General features: G+C 28.2%; 5 protein-coding genes across 5 annotated transcripts; 4 read left to right on the top strand and 1 right to left on the bottom strand.

Annotated features, from left to right (window-relative positions):
• Positions 1-5,317: 5,317 nt before the first annotated feature.
• LOC134831502 (MIT domain-containing protein 1) lies at positions 5,318-7,053 on the bottom strand. The gene is made up of 4 exons (XM_063845244.1): positions 6,832-7,053; positions 6,539-6,777; positions 6,005-6,204; positions 5,318-5,474 (listed from the first exon to the last, which is right to left on the bottom strand). The coding sequence occupies exons 1-4, from the start codon at positions 6,944-6,946 to the stop codon at positions 5,321-5,323; spliced, it is 708 nt and encodes a 235-aa protein (XP_063701314.1). The 5' UTR covers positions 6,947-7,053; the 3' UTR covers positions 5,318-5,320.
• A 5,844-nt stretch (positions 7,054-12,897) lies between these two features.
• LOC134829427 (collagenase-like) lies at positions 12,898-14,757 on the top strand. The gene is made up of 2 exons (XM_063842486.1): positions 12,898-12,987; positions 13,722-14,757. Exons 1-2 carry the CDS (start codon positions 12,931-12,933, stop codon positions 14,658-14,660), a joined length of 996 nt encoding a protein of 331 aa, XP_063698556.1. The 5' UTR covers positions 12,898-12,930; the 3' UTR covers positions 14,661-14,757.
• Positions 14,758-16,139: 1,382 nt separating this feature from the next.
• Positions 16,140-17,354, top strand: LOC134829262 (collagenase-like). The gene is made up of 2 exons (XM_063842269.1): positions 16,140-16,208; positions 16,271-17,354. Exons 1-2 carry the CDS (start codon positions 16,152-16,154, stop codon positions 17,174-17,176), a joined length of 963 nt encoding a protein of 320 aa, XP_063698339.1. The 5' UTR covers positions 16,140-16,151; the 3' UTR covers positions 17,177-17,354.
• Positions 17,355-20,715: 3,361 nt separating this feature from the next.
• Positions 20,716-21,741, top strand: LOC134829763 (collagenase-like). The gene is made up of 2 exons (XM_063843010.1): positions 20,716-20,817; positions 20,874-21,741. The coding sequence occupies exons 1-2, from the start codon at positions 20,755-20,757 to the stop codon at positions 21,669-21,671; spliced, it is 861 nt and encodes a 286-aa protein (XP_063699080.1). The 5' UTR covers positions 20,716-20,754; the 3' UTR covers positions 21,672-21,741.
• Positions 21,742-22,762: 1,021 nt separating this feature from the next.
• Positions 22,763-23,711, top strand: LOC134829809 (collagenase-like). The gene is made up of 2 exons (XM_063843076.1): positions 22,763-22,821; positions 22,877-23,711. Exons 1-2 carry the CDS (start codon positions 22,771-22,773, stop codon positions 23,687-23,689), a joined length of 864 nt encoding a protein of 287 aa, XP_063699146.1. The 5' UTR covers positions 22,763-22,770; the 3' UTR covers positions 23,690-23,711.
• Positions 23,712-24,321: the final 610 nt, after the last annotated feature.

Below are 24,321 nucleotides of genomic sequence, written 5' to 3'. Positions count from 1 at the left end.
TTTATTTATTAATTTTTTTTAAATTTCTTTATTGTTTAAATTTTTATTAATTTACAACCCAAAATATCTAACAGCCTGACATAAAAAAAAAATCATAGAAAAATTAAAAAAATTTAACTTTAGGGAAACAAAAACATTTTTTTGGTAACTTTAAGTGACTCTCTAAGCAAAATCTACAATTTTTTATATATTGCAAAAAAAAATGTTTATAAAAATGAAAGAAATTGAAAAATGTTTTATTTAAAAAAAAATAATTTAATTTAAAAAAAAAGTCTTGAGTTTTGAAATTTTTTCAGTACCTTTTTAATTTGTTCTTTCGATATCGAAATTTGTTCAATTTTTATTAAAAATTTTTATAAAATAAATTTTAAAAAAAAAATTAATATTTTTTTTTTAATATTTCTATATTTATTTTATTTTTATTATTTATGTATAAATTATTTTTTAATTAAATTATGAGAAATCAAGTATTTTAAAAAATTATTATTAAATATCAAGAAAAATTAATTTTTTTAAAAATAAAATAATTTTTTTTCCTTTTTTTGCAGAATTTTTGAAAAAAAACTCAATTTTTCATAAAATTTTTTTTAAAATACGGAAAGACTCCAAAGAGTCAAAATATCAAATTTACCCCTAAATTCTCCAAAATGCCATAAAATAAAAATCATAAGAACACTTTAAACAAATGAAAAGAAATGTCGTCTTTTGCCTTCATCGTCGTCGTTGTCGCCGTCGCCCGCCCGGAAAACGGCATTATTATTACATTATTATATATGGGTTTTGGGCTCACTTCTAACGTTTTTTCCTCGGCATGCATGTGTTTGTTTGTTCGTTCTCGTCGCTTTTTTCCTCGCTAGTCATAATAAAAAGCATAAAAACAATGTGATTAAATCCACTTGTGTGTAGGTGATTTATGTCTCTCATGCAATATATCTCCGTAAATTCTTTTTTTTTCCTCCAACGGCGGATCGTTCGGTGCGAAAAATTTATGGAAATTGTAATTTTAATTTTGAGCACACGACGACGAAAAAAAAGGTGGCAAGACGACAACAACAGCAAGGAAGACTGACAATATGCAAGAGATTACCTGAGAGTTGTTTATTTTCCTAAATGATGTGAGACACAAAACATACACAACGCACGCGAATTCTCCGGCGTTATTATTAGACGGAGGGAGTTTGGGAAATCAACAGGCGTCTTTTCTTTTATTTTTTTCCCTTCGTTCATTTTTTAACGTAAGAAAACCCATAAATATTACATTATTTTACGCACACAATTTTTTCTCCACATTTTCTTTTAGAAAAACAAAAAAATTGAAGAAAAACTTGAAACTCGCGCTCAAATATTAATATTAAATCATTGTTTGTGGGCCCTAACGCGAATTTGGATTGTTTGTTCTTTAATGAAACAAATGAGAAGCCATTTATCTTGCATTTTTGAATTTCTGCTGCTGCTGCTGCGGATTAGTGTCGAGGGGTTCATTGACCAAAAAACGAAAAATTTTTGCTAGATGGGAAAATTTTTCGTTTTTGGCAAAATCAAACCCATGTTTCGGGCAAAATGAAAAGAAATGAACAAAAGGTGATTGAATGATTAATGAAGTTTACCTATTTTACATTTGAAGAAAATAATTTAAGACAGCTCCATATCCATCCATCAAGTCTTTTTTTTTCATTTTATTTTCTTTTTAAAGATGTGACAGAATAGATGGACGTCCTTCGCTTGCGTTTGAATGAAAATCGTAAAATAGACAAAGGAGATAATGTAGTTGGGAATTTGACGAGGACAAGGAACCGAAGACGAGAAAAAGAGAGAGCGAGGGATGAATATAAAAAGAATCCAGGAATCAATAATGACGACGGCAGGCAGGCAAGTGATAAGTGTGTTGCCGTGGCAGCTAGTTGCTTTCTCTGTTTAAGTTGAGATGTAATTGAAATCTGAATTAGATTGATGCGATAAGAATTTTTTGTCGTGCCGGTCGTTTCATGGTGCGGAGAAAAATGGAAAAGAGATATCGGTGGATTGGCATGGTCAAGATAGATGATTAAAGAAAATTTTTCTTTCCAGACGGGATTTATCAGTGGAAAATTTAAATTTTGTTGAGAATTTCTTTTTTTTTTTTTTTTTTGAATTTCAACTTTTTGAACTTTGTTTCAGTTTTTTGAAGCATTTTAAATTATTTTTTCATTTTCAAAAGGAAATTTTAAAAAAATATTTAACGATTTATTATTTTCTTACATTTTTAAGATTTTAAAAAAATAATTCAATAATTTTATGAAAATTTCTGAATTTTTTAATTTTTTGTCATTTTTTTTAAATTGTAAAAATTAACAAAATTCTCCTTAATGAAAAATGAAGAATTATTTTAATTTTTAATTTGAATATTTTCATGAAGGTCTCTAGAAAACATTTTAAAAATCCCGAAAAATATTCAAAAAGTTTATTGAATTTCAAGAAAAAATAGATTTTAAATGAAAAATGTTCAGAAAATCATAAATTTTAATAAATTTCATAAATTAAACCCAAAAATTGTTAAAAAATCATTAAAGTCATTATTTTATCGGGAAACATTTTTTTCAATAATTTTAATTTTGTGAAACAAAAACTTGCTTTCTGTATTCTATTTTTTTAAATTTTTTCAAAAGCTAAGCTTTTATTCTAAGTATGAAATTAATTTTTTTTTTTTTGATAAAAATTTTAATTTTTTTTTTAAATTAATTATTGACAAAAATTTTAATTTTTTTTTTTTTTTTTGATAAAAATTTTAATTTTTTTTTTTTTTAAATTAATTTTTGATAAAAATTTTAATTTTTTTTTTTTTTTAATTAATTTTTTTAATTAATTTTTGATAAAAATTTATTTTTTTTTTAAATTAATTTTTGATAGAAATATTATTTATTTTTTAATTTTTTTTTATTTTTTCAGAAACCTTAATTTTTTAAAAATTTTTATAATTTAATAAAAATTCATGAAAAAAAATGTCTCTGAAAAACATAAAGAAAAAGAAAATTTAAGAAAATTTTATTAAAAAATATTCCTTTTCTTTTACATTTCAAAACTTACTCTCAAACATCACAAACAAAAGTGCTATACTTCAATTAAATGATGTCCCAAATTGCTATTTGAATGCAAATTTATGTAAAAAACGATGATGATTGCTTGTCAGTGCCACTTCAGCTTCTCAAGAGTCGTCTATAAAATTAAAATGCAGTAAAAATCAGTCAAATTATCAAAAATAATTGCCTTTTTACTGAAGCATAAAAAAATTGGTATTGAAATAATTTTAAAAATTAAAATTCGTCAAAAATAACGTGAGAAAATTTGCAATTGGTCACAAATCGCCTTGAAAAACGCAAAATCATTGAAAATTGTCATCAAAACTGTCTTTAAAAGTCTTTCAAGCGTGACTGCTGCCATCAATCGTCTTAACGTTGGCGCGGCTGCCGCTCTATTCATCGCACTTTTCCATCATCCAACGTATAAATAAATATAAAAGTAAAAATTCATTAATTTCAATTTACATCAGTTTCAAAAGAAAAACAACAACAATTTACTTGCCATCGCCACGTCGACGTCGTTGTCGTCTTGCTAAGAAGGCAGCAACTTTAAAAGCAAAAGAATTTTCTTTACAGCAGAAAAAAATTATAATTAATAGCTGTTTAATCCATTGCTTCACCTTGTTGATGATGAGACGACAAGATTTAATCTTGTTTTTTTCTCCGATTTTTTTTTTTTTTTTTTGCTTTCATTTTTCTGCGACAACAACTCCGGTCGTACGCGACTGCAGAAAAATCCTTAAAACTTTTTAAAACATCCGCAGAAATTCATTACCGAGTATTAAGAAGCACAGAAAAAATTGTTTTTTCGCACAAAAATTTTTGCTGAACCCATTCCTCGATTTTTTTTTTGCCACCCAAAAGCATCGAAATGAGGAAATTTTGGGCGACAAAAAACGGAACTCTCCCACTTGTTAGACAAAACAGTTCCGGGGACGTTTGGGAGTGTGCTTGGCCGTCATCCAAATGGAAGGAAAAAAGAGAAGAAACATGCGAAAATGAGTGATAAAGGAAAGTTTAATCAATTTTTTGTTGTGCTTCGCTGTAGCCCTATGGCGGCGCGCACTCATTCACACTTTTGTCATATTCTTGTCCCCAATTTTGCGAGTTTTCCCTTAAAAAAAGTGTCATGAATAGTCAGACACATGTGTTGTATCATAGTTATTATTTTTATTATTATTTCTTCTGTTCATTTTTGAAAATCCCTTTTCCTTAACCCGTAGACTTTTATGCCAGAGTTGAAGGGTCAATGGGATAAATCGCACATATGCATTTTTTGCTTAGGTAAACTTGTAGTTGAAAATGAAAAATTTTGCCAAAAAAAATCCAGAAAGTTTTAAATTTTTTAATGTTTTGAAAACTGCATTTTTAAGTTATAAAAATTTTGTTAATTTATTTTTTAGTTTTTTTTTGTCTATTAACAAGTCAATATAGAACAAAAATTTAAAAAAAAATTAACTCATGAAAAAATTTCTGCACAATTTTTTTTTTTAATTTAATTTTTTTTAATTATTAAAAAAATCAAAACATTTCCAATTTTGTCATATTGTCTTTTTTTTTTTGCTAAATTTTTGAAACTTTTTTTTTCTGAAAGTTTAATCACTTAAAGCAATTTAAATAAAATAATTCTGTAGGTTTTTTACAAAAAAAAAATGTTTTTAAAAGAAAATTTAATTTTTTTTTTTTAGAAAATTTGCACTGAAAATTTTTTACTTAAAAAATTTTTTGTTTAAAAAAATTAAATATTTATAACTTTTGAATTTTATTTTAAAATCAAGAAAAAGTTTGAAAAATATTTCTTCGCCTTTTTTCAATTTTTTTTTCGAAATATTTCTCTAAAATAAATTTATTTTTTCGAAATAAAAAATAATTTGCAAAAAAAAACTTCACATGTGCGATTTATCCTTTTGACCCTGGAAATCTACACACAAATGTACAAATAAACAAAACGAAAAAATATTATAATAAATATAGAAGAAAAGACTGCTGTTGTTGAATGACTACAATAAATAATATTGCAAGCAAAAAAAAAATGTTGGGCTGGCAAGTTAAAGTTTTTCCTCTTTTTCTTTTTTTTTATTGAAAAATTGAGACAATAATTTGTTGTGCCGTAGTCATAGACGCAGAGAGAATGGAAGAAAAAACTTTGTTGTAGTATTTGTTGCCTGTCAATATTTTTAAAGTGTAATAATTTTTGTCATGACTTTACCTAAATATAAGCAGTGCAATTCCAAATAAAGTTCTTTAAATCAGAATGAAAAATGTTATTTTTTATTTTCTGGACAATAAAATATGTCAATGTTCGTTTCACGACATTCCCGAAAATTGTGGTCGAAGGCACCGATTGAGTATTTATTAGCTGGCGGTTTGAAATAGTGCAAGCCTCGTCCGATTTTTATGATGTAACCGTTGCTTAAGCTGAAAAATTAATTTAAAAAAATAAGATTTTTCGTTAAAAAAATATTTAATTAAAAATATTTATTTCAAAGTTAATTAATAAATTAAATTAATTTGTTTTTAATTTTTTAATTAAAAAAAAAGTATCAAAATTTTAATTCCTAATAAAAAAAATTTTTAAAATTTTAATTCCATAATTTTTTAAAATAAAATTTTAAATTAAATTTAAAAAATTTAATTTAAAAAATTAAAAATTAAAATTAATTTTGTAAGAAAAAATTTTTATATTAAATTAAATTTTTTTAAAATTAAAATTTTAAATTAAAATTAAAAATTATTTAATTTAAAAAATTATAAAAAAAAATTTTTAAAATATTAATTCCTAATTAAATAATTTTTTATAAAAAATTGTAAATAATTTTTATTTAAACATATTTTTTTTGTTTTATTATTTTTAAGAAATAATTTATTTAATTCATAATTATTTTTATTTTTTTTTTCATTTATTTTTTTTATTTAAAAAAAATAAATTTAAAGGGAAAATTACTCACATTACTTGTCGATCATGTAAATTTTCGTGAAAGTCAAAGTTGATGGTGACACTTTTCTTTGCCAGACTCTCCGTTAGGGATGAGAAGCCATTATTTTGTTCGCTGGATGGACGAACGTCTTTTATAGTGGTAACTTTGATGTATCGCAAGTTTTTACATTTGCTCAAAGCTAATTCACAGAACATTACGAGGTTACAAATCTGAAACAAAATGATAAAATTTCAGGTAAAATTTAATTTTTTTGAAGTTTAAAAAATTTTTAGGCTTGATTTTAAGATATTTCAACCAAAAAATTACTGATTTTTTAAACAAAGGAATAATTTTGAACAAAATTCCTCTAAATTTACTCAAAAAGACAAATTTTTTTAATAAATTCAGAATTCAAGACAATTTTGAGCTAATTTTTGGCCAAATTTTGCTCAAAAAAGTTAAAAAAAATGACTTTTTGAGTTTCTGAATATGAAAAAAGTACAAAATAAATAATTTCACAACAACGCTTCACAAAATATTGTCCACTCAGCACTTTTTACCAACCTGAAAGTGTTCTTTCAAATAAGGTTCATCAATGAGAATTTCCTTCACATCATCTTTCATGTACTTTTCAAACACCCTCCGATAGCTGAAGCCACTCGCCCCATCTATCACATGAATTTTATCACAAATTTCGCCTTTGGTATTCCATTTTTGCACCAATTTCTTCACCTCTTCCGCTCGATTCATGTACTCGACAATTTTTGACTGGAAATGTTTCTTCTTTTCCTCATTTGTCTCAGCTGCAAAACCAAAAAATTACTTTATTTTCCTTTAAATTCCGATGAAAAATTTACCTTTGCAAACTCTTAATAACTCGCCAATCCCTTCCTCGTACAATTTAAGTGCTTCGATTCGTCGACCGCTTACATCTAATTCGATGGCTTTTGTGAGCAATGACACCGCGCTCATTATTCAGGAAAAAGTTTTCCTTGTTGTCTCGGAATTTATTTTAAGTACTTGAAAATTTTCCGTAATTTTATGCGAAAATTACGAAACACGAAAGACGAGACGATGTTTTGTTTACAAAAAAAAAATGATAATAAAATAGGAGACGGATTCTAGTAGTCGACTGTCGGTTTTTTTGTCGATCAGCGACAATCTTGCGGTATTGGCGACATTTTTTTACGGGTTCGATTTTAAATATTTCATTCGATTGGCGCGATTTTTCAATTTGAAACGTAAATTAAAAAAGTTGGACGCCAAAAAAATGTAATTTCACCAGTTTCGGTAGCAGGACATAATTTTAAGAAAAAAAAATCCGTTTTTCGCATAGCAACAATTTTAAACCCTTAAAACTCAATTTGGAGAGACGACACAGGAAAAAAAAACTCTCTGCATAAAATGGGACAAAGTTTTATGTTTTATGATTGAACTTTTTCCGATTATTTCAATATGTGAGTGGAATGTTGCATGTTACGACACTCAAGCTCAAGTAGAAAAGTCTAGAGTTGGTAAAAGCAACAGAAAAAATAAATATACGCAGCGTCGAAGGAACATATGCATGCATAGTTATTGCCTGCCAAAACTTACTTTTGCAACAATAAAGTGCTTGTTCCTGTTGCCATAATTCCAATTTGTTTTTAACTGTTTGCAAATTGCACTTTTTGCGTTATCGTTTGTTGTTTTTTTTATTATTAAATTTTATAATAAAAATAAAAAATTGAGGATTTATTGCATGAAGGTGGTATTATGGCAGAAAATGGGGGAGAGAATGTTTCGCACTGATTGCAAAAAATAATAATAATTGTTATAAGGGGATGGACAAAAAAAACTTTTGAATATTTAAATTTTTTAACAAAGACTTAATTTTTGAAAATTTTTCGATTTTATGAATAAATTAAAATTTATTTTAAAATATTTGTAGAAAAAAATTAGAACAAAAATCTTATCAAAAAATTATTTTTTTAAAACATTTTTTTATAATTTTTACAAATTTTAAAAAATTTCTAATATTTTTATGTAAAATAAAAAGAAGTATAAAATTTTTGATCTTTTTATAATTATCATAGAAATAAAAATAATAAATTTGTTTAAAACTAACAAATGTAGAAGATTTTTTTAAGTCACAGAACCCAAACTATTTTTTTCAAAAATTTTTATTTCGCTCCTCAACTTTTATGATCGAATTTGAAAAAAATAAAAACTTAAACAATTAATAAAATTAATAAAAATAAATAAAATTAATAAAATATAAAATTATATAAAAGAATAAAATAATTTAATATGAAGAATCAACCAAACGAAAAATTCAAAAAAAATTATTTTTTATGAAAATCCTCGTGGGGCATAAAATTCGCCTTAGTAAATTTAATTGAAAAAAAAAATTAAATTTAATTCATTAAATTAATGATTTTGGTTTAAAAGATAAAAATTTGAGTTTTTACTTAATCTAAGATGGAGTTGAAGTTTTTTGAGTTTGAATCACTTCAAATCATCATCTTGAGGTTTCTAAATATTAAAAAATATGGTTGCGCTGCAAAACTTATTAAGTCAAAAATAAAAATTATTTGTCTTAAACTTTATTTAGTACTTTAAATTCAATTAAAAAACAATAAATTAAATCATTTTTTTAAGAATCAAAATAAATGATATTTTACTTGGATTTTACTTCGATTTTAGTTGATAAGAAAAAAAGAGACTTTTTACTTAATCTAAACTCAAGTTTAAGTCAAAATATTATTTTAAGTTAAAATCACATAATTTTTTTGCAACCTTAGCTCAATTCGTAAGTTTTAAATGCCTGTTATCAAATAATCAATACTTTGGAATGTAAAAGCAAAAGAAATAGATAAAATACAAAGTATCGAATTTTTTTAATCTTATTGAATTGATTAAACGTGATTTTGCTAATAAAATAAATTTTTGATAAGAAATAAAATTTTGCTATAAGTAACGATGAAGGTGGCTACAAAAGTTCAGTTTTTAATAAAAACGTAAAAAGTTAATCAAAAAAAGTACGCAAAATGTCAAATAAACATTTTTTGTTCGCTTTGTTTTTGTTAAATATCTTTCGTAGCGCGAACTTTAGTAAAGCTGACCCTCCAGTTCACAAATGTGAGACTTCTTGTTCTGGAACTTCTTGTACTTGTACCTTTTTTGGAATCGAATTAACTTCAACAAACTATGATTGGATACCTACTGCTGATGATCCAGAAATAGTAACAGAAATAAAATTTTCTTCTTCTGTTATTCCCGTGGTCACGAATGTAATTTGCAAAACTTTTCTCAATTTAAATGAGTTGAAAATTCTTAATGTGAGAGTCCAAGAAATAACCGAAGATGCGTTTCATAGTTGCAATTCATTAAAATTGCTTAATTTTGATGAAAATAAGATCAAAAAGCTTTACCCAAACACTTTTAAAAGTTTAAAAAATCTTGAGCACCTTCAACTTTCGGGAAACCAAATAATGGAATTGAGTGACGTTCGAATTTTTAGTGAGATGCAGAATTTGACAGAACTTAACTTACATCTGAACAATTTGACTGTTTTTTCACCAAAACTATTGAGAAACAACAAAAAACTGACAACACTTCATATTAACTCCAATGATTTGTCTGATCTGGATGTGAAGCAACTTGTAGAGATCTTGCCGAATCTTCAAAAATTGTTTTGGGAAGGCAACGAAGTGTCCTGCCGACGCGCTGTTGATGGAATAAATTTTTTAAGAGACAAAGGAATTGGTGTTACTGCTGGATTTAATAATAAAATACGTTACTATCCGACACAAAAAGTTTTTGGGAATTTTGAATGCAATCCTGATATATCGTGGATGGCATCGCATTACAGAAAGCAAAAGTCTGAGTTTCAAAAAAAGTTAAAATATAGAACGAAAAGAAGAAATTTAAACGTTTGACAGAAATACAATAAAAAAATTTAAAATTTAAACAGTAAAAGAGGTTAAAATGTAACAAAAATTATCAAAAATCGAGACAATAATTGAAAAAAAAAATGGCCTGAAAATTGAACTTGTGAAGCTAAAAGAAAAATCTTACCAGAGTGAAATTTTTGCCTTTTTCACATTCTTTTTTTATTTTATTAAAAAAATTATTATTCTTCTCCGTACCAAAAAAAAAAAGTTGGACTTTTAGTCAAAAAAAATTTTTTTGAGATGTTAAAATTTCTTTCACAAAATAAAAATTTATAATTTTTACCCAGCGTGGCCAGATCTCCAGTTTTTTCCTGGAATCTCCAGGATTGTTGTAAACTCTCCAGGAACTCTCCAGTCTCCAGGATTGTAGTCAAAATCTCCAGAATTTTTAAATTTTTTTTCGAAATTTTCAGAAAAGAGGAAAGAAAAATTTTAATTTTTTGTACCGTGTTTGATAATGTAGTTATAAAAATATCTTTGTTTGTTTCTACATTTTTTTTTTCAATTTTAATTAGGTATTTGCTATTTTTTCAGACAAAAACCCAATTTGAACGATTTACTCATGATTTGCTTATTTTTTTTTCCAAAAAATGCAAAAAAAAATAATTTTTGTTTTTCTTGTTTTGATATTCTTAAAATTTTAAGTAAGTAAGAAATATTGTTAAAAAATATACGATTTTTTGAAGATATTTTATTGAATATTACCAAATTGTCAGATATTAAAAATTTTCTTGAAATCTTGAAATTAGACATTGCAAAAGCTCGAGCTTTGAGCTTGAAGCTCAATGAAATTTTAAGGCTTGAGCTCGAATTTCGAGCTTCAAAATTGGAAAAAGCTTAAGATAATTTGGAAACATTTTTTTTTTTCTTTTACTTTTGTGTTTTAAAATGTAAAAATACTTAATAAACTGTAAAAAATAAAAATTTTTTAATGAAATATTTCTTAAGTCGACAAAAAGCGAGAATTGAATTGAACTACAAAATTTTTAGAAAAATTTGATTGCAAATTTTCAAATGATATTTTTAGATAAAAAAATCAAAGTTGGAAAAAAAATAATTTTTTTAGTGGATTTATTTACGTTTTTTTAAATTTATACGTTTTTTCTCGACGGCTCAAGCTCGAGCTTCAAGCACTCATAAAAGCTCGAGCTTGCAATGTCTACTTAAAATATTTACAACTTGTAAAATATTTAGAAAAAAAATTATAAAAAAAAATTATTTTTAGATTTCGGTTTCACGAAAGAGTTTTGCAGATAAAAATGTAACAAAATAGCAAAAAAATTATACAGAGCAAGATTTATTTTTTAACTTTTAGAAAAAAAATTCAATTTTTTTTTTTTTAATTTTTTTGTGGAAGAACACCACATTTAAAAAAAAGGCAATGGCTTTAAAAAAATTTCCATCAATTTTTGGATTGTTCAAAATTTTCATGGTGCTCCACGGTTTTAAAATTTTCTCCAGGATACCTTAAACACAAAACTGGCCACGCTGTTTTTATAAAAAAAAATTATTTTTAGATTTCGGTTTCACGAAAGAGTTTTGCAGATAAAAATGTAACAAAATAGCAAAAAAATTATACAGAGCAAGATTTATTTTTTAACTTTTAGAAAAAAAATTCAATTTTTTTTTTAATTTTTTTGTGGAAGAACACCACATTTCTCCAGGATACCTTAAACACAAAACTGGCCACGCTGTTTTTACCTTTAAAAATGACTAAATTTATAAAATTTTGAGAAGAAATCTTTTTTTTCAAATTTTCATTAAATTTTCCTATGTTTTTACTTAATTATTATTTTAATTTTTTTTAATCTTTTAATTGTTTTTCACATATATTTTTTTTTAAAATATAATTACATATTTTTTACATTAAATTATAAAAAAAAACAAATATGATAAGAAGAAAGATTTTTACAAATTCAAATAAAAAAAAAGACTTGCATTGGTAATTACATAAGTATAATTTTTGCTAATATTATTTTTTACTATGTTTTATTTTTATTTTATTTTATTTTATTTTTTTTTTATTTATTTTTTTTTTTTTTTTGTTAGAAAAAAAATAAAATTTTATTTACTTTAAATTTTACTCGCATTTGCACCAATTTTCCAATAATTACTTCAAAAAACGAAAAAAAAATCCCTTTAAATAAAGTGCACAAAGTATTTACTCAAATAATTTGCCGAGCTATCATTTTTTTTGTCAATTCATGTGTCGAGATGATGAGTAGTAAACTCGTACATAATTTCGCTTTAAATGCGTCGCGTCAAAAAATTACAAGCAAAGTGAGTTCAAGCACATGATGAGATGAAGATAAGATCAAAGCACGATAAATTTTTTAAGTATACAAAAATTGTTGACGCGTCTTGTCTTCCTGCATGATAAAATTCATTTCTCGTGCCGCGCGCAAAGAAGGATGCGGAAGACGTCGATGATGATGATGATGTTGATGAGAAAAATGATGTCAAACGATGTCACGTGTCGATTCTCGCACCTTCGGCACACTTCATACCGAAAAGAGAGAGACAGCACAAAAAATTCCTTTGATTCCATGGTTGAAATGAAAATTAAATCAGTAAATTAAGTGCGAATGTTGCACGGCATTAGACGACTACTTTGCCATTTATCTCCCTTAAAATGTCGTCATTTATGCGCTTGGATGCCGAAAATATTAATGCAGGCTCATTATCGCCGACATTACTATTCAATTAAAGTCATTACAATTCATTGTCATTATATGCGCGAAACACGCCGAAAAGAGGACAGTTACAGGTAAAATTGCGTTTAATTTGTGTTATTGTCCCATTTGTGGCAGACATTTATCGCTTTTACGCGTTTCGTGTGTGTATGACACGACGCGAAATTGTAGTTTTTGATCAAAACAACCGTAATTCCATCACTTTTTGGACAATTAGATGGCAGATTTGAGGCAAAAAACGTGGATGAGCTGTCAACGAGATAAGGTTTTTGTATAAAAGGCTGCTTTCGGAAATATTTTTGATTTTAATTTTACGTGAAATGCTTTTAAAATGTTTAAATTAGTCATTTTTGCGTGTTTTCTTGCTCTAGCAAGTGCTGATCCGCAAGTAAGTTTTTCTGAAACAAAAATTTTTAATAAAAAAAATATAATTAATATAATAAAAATATTAAATTAAATTTTAATGATTTGATTTGAATTTTGACTTGAAAATTTTTGATAAAAAATAATTTTTTTATTAAAAATTTTCATTTAAAATTTAAATTAAATTAAATTTTAATTATTTTTTAATTTTAATAATTAATTTAATTTAATTTCAATTGTTTAATTGTTAAAAAAATAAGTATTTTCAATTTAAAAAAAAAATTAAATTAAAAATTTTAATTTAAAAAAATAAAGTACAAATTAAATTTTAAATTTTAAGTACCTAAAATTTAAATTTTAAGTACCTAATTTTAATTATTTTTTTAATTTTATTTTATTTAATTAAATTTAAAAAAAATAATTATTTATTATTAAAAATTTAGATTTAAAATTTAAATTAAATTAAATTAAATTTTAATTTCAATATAAGATTTTAATTATTTTTTTATTTTATTATTTAATTGAATTTAATTTTAATTAAAAATTTTTATTAAAAAAATAATTAATTTAATTAAATTTAAAAATAAGTATTTTCAATTTAATAACTTGGGTAATTGATTTTTTTTTATAAATTTTAATTTAAAAAAAAATTAATAAAAGTTTTAAATTTTAATTATTTTTTCGATTTTCATTATTTTTTTAATTTTAATTAATTTTTTTTTTTATTTTTTTTAATTAATTACCTTTAAATTTTTTCAGTGGCCAGGAATCCCTCAAATCCCCGGAGTCCCAAAAGTTCCTCAAATACCCGGAATTCCAGGCATTCCCCAAATCCCAGGTGTCCCAAAATTGCCTCAAATTCCCGATTTTCCCAACTGGGATGACTTTAGCAGTGATGACGGAGGTGAACAAATCGCCTTATCTCAACCAGTTTTCCCGGAAGATGCTCGTGCCCGTACCTCATCTCGCATTGTAGCTGGATTTCCCGCCCAAGTTGGTCAATTTCCGCATCAAGTACGAAGTATCACGCAAGTTTCCGCTACCGAATCCAGCGTTTGTGGCGGCTCAATCCTGTCGGAAACTGTCGTCGTTACTGCCGGGCACTGCACTTATCGTCACACAACCTTCCAACTTGGCTTCGGATCTGTGGAATTTAATAATCCAGCGTTGACTATCACGACCAGTCACAAAATCGAACACGAATTATACAATCCATCGAATTTAAATAACGATATTTCGTTGTTAATTCTTCCTCAGAAAATTACTTTTTCGCGAAATATTCAACCGATTCAGCTGCCAAGTTATCGTCAACGAAGTCAGACTTTCGCAGGGGTCAAAGCCACAGTTTCGGGTCACGGAAAAACGTCGGATAACAGTCAAGTGTCGACCCGATTGATGTACACGCACGCCCGAGTGATCGCAAATTGGCAATGTGCTCGTTATTATGCCCCGGGAATTATTGTGCAGTCCACGTTGTGCGCCACAGGATGGGATAATAATCGGCAGTCGACGTGTAATGGGGATTCGGGAGGTCCATTGATCGCTTATGACAATAATATTAGACAAAATATCTTGATTGGAGTTGTTTCCTTCGTTTCGGGCAATGGATGTCAGACGGGAATTCCATTTGGATTTGTTAGAACTACGAGTTATTTGGATTGGATTCAACGCAATTCGGGACTTCAAGTGAGGCCATAAAGTTTTTGAAGAGTTTTGACTGAAAAGATAATAAATTAAATTCTGTTAAACGAAAATTTGGTGTTTTTTATGAAAGTTTTTCCTTTTTACGTATAATTTAGCAGAAGATTTTAATTTTTTATTTTTTTTTTTATAAAATTTTGTGTAATTGTGTTAAAAGTAATTTTGATAAAAATTCGTTTTTAAGTGGTTTTGCTACAAAATTTTTTAGTTTCATAAACGAAATTCTCACACATAAATTTTATTTAAAAAAATAAAAATACTTTTTTTTCTAATTTTTTTGGAATTTCGGTAAATTGAATTTTTTTTCGACTATTTTAAAATACCTACACAGTAAAAAAAAAAGCGTGAGACGTGGCGCGAGACGTGGACAATTGATATTTTTGGCTTTTCTGAGGCAATGGTAGGTTTGCGGGCATATGTTTCTTGGCGAAAAATGATCTACTCGAGACAACAAACAATCCTAGTGAAAAAATTTTTTTTTGAAAAAAATTTGATTTTCGACCAAAAATTCAAAAATTGCTTGAAAATCGCCAAAAATCGAAGTTGAGGTGAAATTTTTTGAAAAATTTTTTTTTCACTAGGATTGTTCGATTAGATTTTTTACTGTGTAGTCCTAATTATAAAACTTTTTCAAGAATTTTTTTTTTCTAAAAATTATTTAAAACTAATTTATAATTTAATTAATACCGTTGGTATTTTAGATCGATTCAAAATTATTGTAAAGAAAATTAATTAATTTTATTAAAAATGAATTCAATTTTATGTAATTTTGTTTTTAATTTTTTCTTATATTTCGTTTTTTAAATTTTTTTAACAGAAAATTTTCTGGCATCTTTTGTGTTTGTTGATCCGAAATCTAAAAAGATTTTAATTTTCAACGATACAATATTTCAGGCCTGAGCTTGAATTTGAAAAAATAATTGAATCAGTTAATTAGCTTTTGACTTTTTGACAGGCGGGTAGCGTCATAGGGTGTTGGGGGCCGTGTCCCCCCCCCAGAAATTTCAAATTTCAAAGGAAATTTTTTGAATTTGGGGGGTCTGTGTGCCCCCCCCCCCCCCCCCCAAAATTTTACGCTACTGCTTTTTGAAGATATTTGATCAAATTTTAGGAAAAAAAATATTTTTTTTTATTTTGAAAATTTTTTTGAAATATAAGAAAATATATTTTAGCAATTTTGTCAAAAAAAAAGTGTTGAAAAAAAAAGAATAAAAAAAAATAAATTTAAAAACAAAAGAAAATAAATAGAACTTTTGTAAAACTAAATTTCCTTCAAAAAATAAAAAAAAATATTTGAAAAAATTATAAAAACATGTTTATAATTTTATCAAAATAGAAATTTTATCTAGACATTTTGACGACATTACATGAAAATACGAGATTTGTCACTGTAATGTCCATCAAAATGCATTAAAGCGATAAGATTTTCTTATAAATTAACAAACGAGGCTAAATTATGATCTAGTTTTACTTTTCACGACACTTAAAATGTTCCAATTTCTCGTGCTTACGTGTTTTATTGCACTGGCAAGTGCTAATCCGCAAGTAAAACTCTTTCAAAAAAATTATTTTCAAACAAGTAACTTACTCAATTTATAATTTTTCAGTGGCCAGGCATCCCTCAAATCCCCGGAATCCCAAAAGTTCCACAAATCCCCGGAATACCGAAATTGCCTCAAATTCCAGGCTTTCCCAACTGGGACGACCTCAGTTCTAACAACGACGTTCCATTATCGACTCCAATTTTCCCCGAAGAAGCACGTTCTTCGTTCTCACAATCATCCCGAATTATCGCTGGATTTCCCGCTCAAGTCGGTCAATTCCCTCACCAAGTGCGCCAATATGCTCCAGTATCCCCGACACAAGGTGTCGTTTGTGGCGCTTCAATTTTATCAGAAACTGTAATTTTAACAGCTGCTCATTGCACCAAAGATCACAACAAATTCGTGCTTGGATTCGGATCCGTTGATTTCAACAATCCCGCTGTCCAGATAACGACTGAACGGAAAATCGAACATCAAGGTTACAATCCGTCGAATTTGAACAACGATATTTCGCTGTTGATCCTTCCCACGAAACTTGAATTTACGCGAAACATTCAACCGATTCAACTTCCAAGCTACAGTCAACAAAGCAAAACTTTTGAAAATGCAAAAGCGACGGTTTCGGGACATGGAAGAACTTCGGATAGCAGTTCGACGTCATCTCGTTTGATGTACACGAACGTCAAAGTCATCGGAAATAGCGAATGTGCTCGTCATTATGGAAGTATCATTCAGCAATTCACTGTTTGCACCACCGGATGGGATAATAATCGTCAACAAACTTGCCAAGGTGACTCGGGAGGTCCATTGATCACGTATGACGATAATTTAGGGAAAAATATCCAAATTGGGGTTGTTTCATTCGTTTCTGGACGCGGATGTGAAGCAGGAATTCCAGCTGGTTATGTAAGAGTTTCAAGTTATTTGGATTGGATCAAGCAAAAGTCGGGAGTTCAAGCTAGACCATAAATTGTAACTTCGAGAATTTCTATCAGTTTTGCAATTTTTTTTTCAAAAAACATGTCGTGAATTAAGGAATGTCGTAAAATATCGACGGTTTACAATTGTAGGGGGATGGGGTCAAAAAATGATGTATTTTATCCGATATCGTAAATGAATAGAAAAAATTTTCTATGATAGAAATTTACTTGCTTTACAAGTTCATTTTCACAGCTAATTTTTCAATAAATGCTTCAATTTTTGATAATTTTCGTTCCACGTTAACCATTCTTTGATCACTTGGTTCATAAAAATTTTTCTGTAATCGATTTTCTAACGTTGTAATTTTTTGTTCCAATCCTGATTCGATGATCGAAATTTGGTTTTTCAAGTCAGAATTTTGCTTTTTGTAGTTTGATGCCATCCACGAAATATCGGGATTGCAGCGGATTGCTCCAAATACCAATTCTGTTGGATAGTAACGAACTTTAGATATAGATGATAGAATTCATAAAATCTATTCCTCTGTCCATTAAAAATTTGTTTGCATCAACAACGCGACTACATAATACTTCGTTGTCATCCCAATACAGTGTTCTAAGATTTGGCAAAAAATCTGCAAGTCGCTCAACATCCAAGTCAGATAAGTTAGAAATAAATTAGAGTGGAGAAAAATAGTATAGAGTTTACTGTTGAATCTTAATAACTCCGGTGAAAAACTAGTTAAATTGTTGTTGTCTAAGGTAAGCATTCCCTAAGATAAAGATGAGATAAAGATGATATAAACTTTTTAAATAAATAAAAGTATTTGGATGGAATTTTTTAATATTATTTGAGTAGAGATAAAGCATCTTTAATGATGAGCAACTATGAAAAGCATCTTCAAGCACTTCTTGAAGAAATGGAATGACAGATGAAGAAAATCCGACCTCTTCAATAATTGCAGGATTATCAGCAGAAGGTGTCCAATCGTAGTTGGTGGAAGTTAACTGCACTCCAGAAAATAAGATGCGAACAAAAAAAAATTTTTCAACATGTTGATCACTTTTATTTTTTGTTGATTCCTTTTTGTATCAATACAGAACTGAAACTTCAAAGCCACTTTTGTCGTTATTTATAACAAATTTTAATCTATTGTTTTGTCTAAATGGCATTGTTTATTTGCAAAAAAAATACATAATCAGATTTCTAAGAAATTTTTGATAAGATTGAAATCTTTTGTTTTACTTTTTTTTTAAATTTTAAAATTTTATTATAAAAAACCCTTTTATATGCACTGATGTTTGATCGTCAAAAAGATTTTACCATCGCAAGAAATTTTTAAGAATATTTAAAAAAAAATTAAGAATTGAAAATAATGAAATTTTTTTAACATGTTTTCCTTTTGATCGGAAATTAGCTTTTCCAACAAAAAAATAATGAAAATCCTGAATGCATAAATTTATTTAGAATTTTAAATTTAGGTTTTTTAGACTACTTTAGGTCTAACTATAATACAAAACCATCAAAGATTCTTATGCCATTTTTTTTATGAAATGATGATATCGGGTGATGTGTGGTAGTATTATTTAGATGAAACTTTGTATGGAAATTAACCTGACTATTAAACTTTTAGATAATAAGATACAGATGGACTAAAAACATGGAAATTTAAAAACCACCTAAAAGAAATCAGAAAATCCATCACGTTGCACTAATCTCAACTGATACGATAGAAAATTGACAATGGTATTCTGAGAAAGCTTAGATAAAGATAAGATCAAATCAAGATTTCCAAAAAAAAAAATGTGCAATCCATCTAGTTTTAAATTATTTTTAATTAATGTTACCTTAACCGCATTTAAATGTATTTTACTTTTCATATTTTTATTTTAAATTTTAATCATTTATGTAACTCACAATGCTTTTACGAATTTTTAATAAATTCCATTATTTTCAATTTTTATTTTAAAATTTTTGTTTAAATATTCTTAAAAATTTCTTGCGAACTTGTATGGTAAAATCGTTTTGATGATCAGACATCAGTACATATGTATAAAAGAGGTTTTTTTCAAATGAAATTTTTAAATTTAAAAAAAGTAAAACAAAAGAGTTCAATCTTATCAATAACTTCTTAGAAATCTAATTATTGCAATTGAAAAATAATATTTTTTGGCAAAAAAATAGATTAAAATTTGTCATAAAAAGCGACAAAAGTGGCTTCGAAGTTTCAGTTCTGTATTGATACATAAAGGGAATCAACAAAATATTAAAAAAGTGCTCAAAATGTTAAAACATCATTTTTTGTTCGCGGTGCTTTTATTGAGTATTTTTCATTCCGTGATCTCTAATAAAGCAGTGTATAAATGCACAACTTCCTGCTCTGGGGGTTATTGTGCTTGTACATTTTCTGGAGTGCAGTTAACTTCCACCAACTATGATTGGACACCTACGGCGGATGATCCATTAATCGTTGACTATGTTCAATTTTCTTCATCTGTCATTCCCGTTGTGACGAATGTAATTTGCAAAGCTTTTCCGAATTTGCATACTCTAAATTTGAATTCCTTGGGAGTACAAGAAGTGCTTGAAGATGCTTTTCATAGTTGCTCATCTTTAAATGCTCTAAACCTCGGAATGAATCGTATAAAAAAGTTCAATCCAAATACTTTTATATATCTAAAAAGCTTATACTACCTCTTTCTCCAATCAAATGAAATAATGGAACTGAATGACCTTCGAATTTTCAGTGGATTGCAAGATTTGGGAAAGCTTTACTTAGACAACAACAATTTAACTAATTTTTCACCGGAGTTATTGAGATTCAACAGTGAACTTGATACTATTTATCTCAACGCTAATGACTTATCTGACTTGGATGTTGAGCGGCTTGTAGATTATTTGCCAAATCTTAGAGAACTGTATTGGGATGACAATGAAGTATTATGTAGTCGCGTTGTTGATGCAAACAAATTTTTAATGGACAGAGGAATAGATTTTATGAATTCTATCTATATATCTAAAGTTCGTTACTATCCAACAGAATTGGTATTTGGAGCAATCCGCTGCAATCCCGATATTTCGTGGATGGCATCAAACTACAGAAAGCAAAATTCTGACTTGAAAAACCAAATTTCGATCATCGAATCAGGATTGGAACAAAAAATTACAACGTTAGAAAATCGATTACAGAAAAATTTTTATGAACCAAGTGATCAAAGAATGGTTAACGTAGAACGAAAATTATCAAAAATTGAAGCATTTATTGAAAAATTAGCTGTGAAAATGAATTTGTAAAGTTTGCAAAATAAACTTGTATCGAAGGAAAAAAAAAATACCTATTTTATTTTTTATATATTTTTTTCTATGGCATTCATTTTCTGTAAATATTTAAACGACCAAATGTAATTTACACTTTCCTATTGTGCCTATTCATATAAAATTCGTCAAAACTGATTGATTGACATTTATTTGCTCAAAATTTTATCTAGACACTTTGATCCAAACTTGTTTGTTACAGATTATAAAAAATCAGCTTGATGATCAAATAAATCTTAAGATCATGAAAATGCATATAAAAGACAACACGATCATGTGCGAATCCAGTTTTAGCTTTAAAACTATCCAAAATGTATCGCTTAACTTTAATAGTTTTGAGTTTCTTCGTTTTGACGAATGCTCAAGAAGATTTTGTAAGTAAATTTTACGTTTTTTGAAATTTCATGTAAACTATTAGTAAATTTTTTAGTTCGATGATTACGAGGAAAATCCCTCATCATTTCCTGTAACTCCAGAGCAAGCTCGTGCTTTTACCTCATCTCGCATCATCGCTGGACAACCAGCGCAACTTGGTCAATTTCCCCATCAAGCAAGAATTTTCATCCATGTCTCTCAAACAGCTCGAAGTATTTGTGGCGGCTCAGTCATATCCGATTCTGTCGTTTTAACTGCTGCTCATTGTACTTACCAAAGCTCAAAATTCGAATTAGGATTCGGATCCGTTGAGTCTAACAATCCCGGTGTTTCAATGACATCAACTCGCAAAGCCGAACATCGTCGTTACAATCCCTCAAATCTCAATAACGACATTTGTTTGATTTTTCTCCCGAGATCGCTTTCGTTTTCAAACACCATCAAACCAATTGCTCTTCCACGTTACAGCCAGCAAAGCCAATCGTTCGAAGGTGCAAGAGCCACAGTTTCGGGACATGGAAAAACTTCGGATTCCAGTTCAAGCTCGAATCGTTTGATGTTCACGAGTGTCCAGGTGATCAATAATTCTCAATGTGCTCGAACTTATGGATCAAGCGTTATTCGGGACTTTACGTTGTGTGTCGTTGGTGCTGATAACAAACGTCAATCTTCGTGCCAAGGAGACTCTGGAGGTCCATTGATCACAAACTCGAATGGAGAAAACATTCAAATTGGTGTCGTTTCGTTCGGATCTGGAAAAGGTTGTGAGACAGGAGATCCAGCTGGATATGTTCGTGTTACAAGTTACTTGGATTGGATTAAGCAAAATTCGGGAGTTTCAGCTCGACCTTAATTTTTGAGGTTAGAGAAAAAATGAATGAAATTTAATAAAGTTCTGATACAAAAAAAAATATTAACTTTTGGTTTTAATTTTATGAAAAATGTTTGATCGTTTATCAAAAATGTAAGATTTAAATATCAATTAAAATGTCATAATTTCATATGGCGGAATTATTTAAACTTTTTATACATTGTGATTAAAAAAAAAACAAATTATAAACAAAAAATTTTTTTGGGGTGAAAAAGAAATCAAAAAACGTTTTTTGGCATAAAAAAAACCAGATAAAATACAATAAATCAGTTAATTATCGGAGTCCAGGAGTTCTGCTTCTTTGGCCCAGTTTGGTGATGCGATTTGAGTTACAGACGACATCAAAAAAGACATAAAAAGATACAAGCAGATCAAAAATTCACCAGCGATTGGGCCAGCCAAATTAAAAATTTTTCGCTTACCTCAAAGGCGGTGAGACTCCGCCATCTGCACAATCGTCTGATGTTGTCAGTTCAGTCGCCATTTCCTTAAATCTGCTCCCCGAGACTCCAAAACTAAAATTGCCCTCCAGGTCCAGTGAAACTTTTAATGAGAAAAAGTTTATTATTTTGTTCAGAAACCGACACATCCACGTAATTCGTTCTCCTAAAAGGAACGACGAAGGTTTCAGTGTTGCGTGCCGACTCCTCTGTTCATCTTCAGCTGAAACAGATTCTTCAGATATTCATTATTAAATCAGCCCGACAGGTCCGATGCCCGTGCGGTCATCATGGAAAGAAAGTAACTTTTACTTGAACTTTTGTCATTAGAAAGATAATTTTGATTTAATAAGTACTAAGAGTCAAAATATTTCCATAAAAATCTTAATTTTCTATTAAATCATATGGAACTAGAAAAGCTAGAAAATAATTTATGATTTAGACAAATATTTCTAATTTTTTTTTAAATTTTTTGTCCTCTTTCAAATATTTCAAAAGTTATCTTGACATTTTGACAATTTTAGTTCAAATCATGTCACGAAGAAATGACATGATCAAAAAAAGCTTTTACGCGTTAAAATAATTTTCATATAAAAGGCCGATCAAAATAAAGAGGTTCTAGTATCAATTTTGCATTCAAGATGTTTTACTTAACAATTTTTGCTGGTTTACTTGCTCTTGCGAGCGCTGCTGTAAGTAACGATGGAAAAACCTTAGAAAATTTATAAATTAATTTTAATAATTTAGAGCTTACATGGCCTTTCCACGTACATGGATAGCGACTCACCGAAAGTAATGTTTCCCGAACAAGCTCGTGGTCGCACTTCTTCCCGTATCATCGCTGGTCAGGAAGCGAAACTCGGTCAATTTCCTCATCAAGCCAGAATCATCATTTACAAGGGTTTGCTCTCACGAAGTATTTGTGGAGGCGCAATTATTTCAGAAACTGTCGTATTTACCGCCGCTCATTGCACTTACCGAAGTCTTTTATTCGACCTTGGATTTGGTTCTATTAACTCCGACAGCCCAGCGGTTTCTATGAAAACTATGCGCAAAGTGGAACATCAAGATTATGATCCTTCAAACTTAAACAACGACGTTTCTTTGCTAATTCTTCCAAGAAAATTGAGTTTCAACAGCAACATCAAAGCTATTAAGTTGCCATCATTGAGTCAGCAGGACGAAACTTTCGAACATGCCAAAGCTACGGTTTCGGGACATGGCAAAACTGCGGATGATGGACAGGTTTCAAAGCGTTTGATGTTTACGAATGTTGAGGTGATCAGCAACGATGAATGTGTGGAGTATTACAACTCGGATATCATTCGAGATTTTACGTTGTGTGCAATTGGTTTTGATAATGATCGTCAATCAACGTGCAATGGTGACTCTGGCGGTCCATTGATTACCGATGATGAAGAAAGTGGTGAGAAAATTCACATTGGAGTTGTTTCGTTTGTGTCTGGACGTGGATGTGAAGCAGGATATCCCTTTGGATTTGTTCGAACGACGAGTTATTTGAACTGGATTCACGGAAATTCAGGAATTGAAATAGAATAAATAGAAAGTCATTAAAAAAGTATTCTTTGCATATTTTTCTTGCTATTTCAATTGGATTTAAATACAAAAAAAAAATCTCAAAAATTGTCATTTTGCATAAAATACCTTAAATTAAGTTAAAAGGTAAAAACGAGGGTAAAAATATTTAAAAAAAAATAATAATAAAAAAGGAAATTACTTTTAATCCAATATTAATGAAAACTTTGATATTTTTAACATTTTGTCTTTTTTTAAAGTACAAAAGATTAGGCTGGAAATTCAACAAACTTCCAGTCCTCGTAGGTGAATCCTAATCAATTTTTATCGAACTTTTGGAACGCTGGCTTTTGATTCGTTTTTATATGTTTTCTTTTCTTGTGCAAAATTTCAAGTCTCCACAAAATGCCATTTGCCAATAGGGCATATCAATATTCAGAAATTCATGCATTTTTCAAAGAAAATTGGTAAAAATTGATGAATTTATAAATATTTTTGATCATTAAGCTAAATTTTTAGTATTATGATTCAAAAATAAGAAAATTTATTGAGAAAATTCAAAATAATGAATTTCTATGAATTTTTAAAATTTATTATTTTTTTTAAGTTTTTGTTCCTTAATTATCATATTTTAAATAAACCCAAAATTTGAGATT

The sequence above is a fragment of the Culicoides brevitarsis genome, chromosome 2 (assembly GCF_036172545.1).
Source record: "Culicoides brevitarsis isolate CSIRO-B50_1 chromosome 2, AGI_CSIRO_Cbre_v1, whole genome shotgun sequence".
In the NCBI taxonomy this organism is placed as follows: domain Eukaryota; kingdom Metazoa; phylum Arthropoda; class Insecta; order Diptera; family Ceratopogonidae; genus Culicoides; species Culicoides brevitarsis.
This window is presented reverse-complemented; position numbering and strand designations above follow the sequence as displayed.

What these genes read in the sequence shown, in the direction of transcription:
- LOC134831502 (XM_063845244.1), bottom strand. Translation starts at nt 6,946, where the DNA reads ATGAGCGCGGTGTCATTGCTCACAAAAGCCATCGAATTAGATGTAAGC. An exon ending in ATTTGAAAGAACACTTTCAG is followed by an intron (nt 6,205 to 6,538) that starts GTTGGTAAAAAG and finishes ATTTTGTTTCAG; the next exon opens with ATTTGTAACCTCGTAATGTT. An exon ending in TTACATGATCGACAAGTAAT is followed by an intron (nt 5,475 to 6,004) that starts GTGAGTAATTTT and finishes TTAATTTTTCAG; the next exon opens with CTTAAGCAACGGTTACATCA.
- LOC134829427 (XM_063842486.1), top strand. Translation starts at nt 12,931, where the DNA reads ATGTTTAAATTAGTCATTTTTGCGTGTTTTCTTGCTCTAGCAAGTGCT. An exon ending in TAGCAAGTGCTGATCCGCAA is followed by an intron (nt 12,988 to 13,721) that starts GTAAGTTTTTCT and finishes AAATTTTTTCAG; the next exon opens with TGGCCAGGAATCCCTCAAAT.
- LOC134829262 (XM_063842269.1), top strand. Translation starts at nt 16,152, where the DNA reads ATGTTCCAATTTCTCGTGCTTACGTGTTTTATTGCACTGGCAAGTGCT. An exon ending in TGGCAAGTGCTAATCCGCAA is followed by an intron (nt 16,209 to 16,270) that starts GTAAAACTCTTT and finishes ATAATTTTTCAG; the next exon opens with TGGCCAGGCATCCCTCAAAT.
- LOC134829763 (XM_063843010.1), top strand. Translation starts at nt 20,755, where the DNA reads ATGTATCGCTTAACTTTAATAGTTTTGAGTTTCTTCGTTTTGACGAAT. An exon ending in CGAATGCTCAAGAAGATTTT is followed by an intron (nt 20,818 to 20,873) that starts GTAAGTAAATTT and finishes TAAATTTTTTAG; the next exon opens with TTCGATGATTACGAGGAAAA.
- LOC134829809 (XM_063843076.1), top strand. Translation starts at nt 22,771, where the DNA reads ATGTTTTACTTAACAATTTTTGCTGGTTTACTTGCTCTTGCGAGCGCT. An exon ending in TTGCTCTTGCGAGCGCTGCT is followed by an intron (nt 22,822 to 22,876) that starts GTAAGTAACGAT and finishes TTAATAATTTAG; the next exon opens with AGCTTACATGGCCTTTCCAC.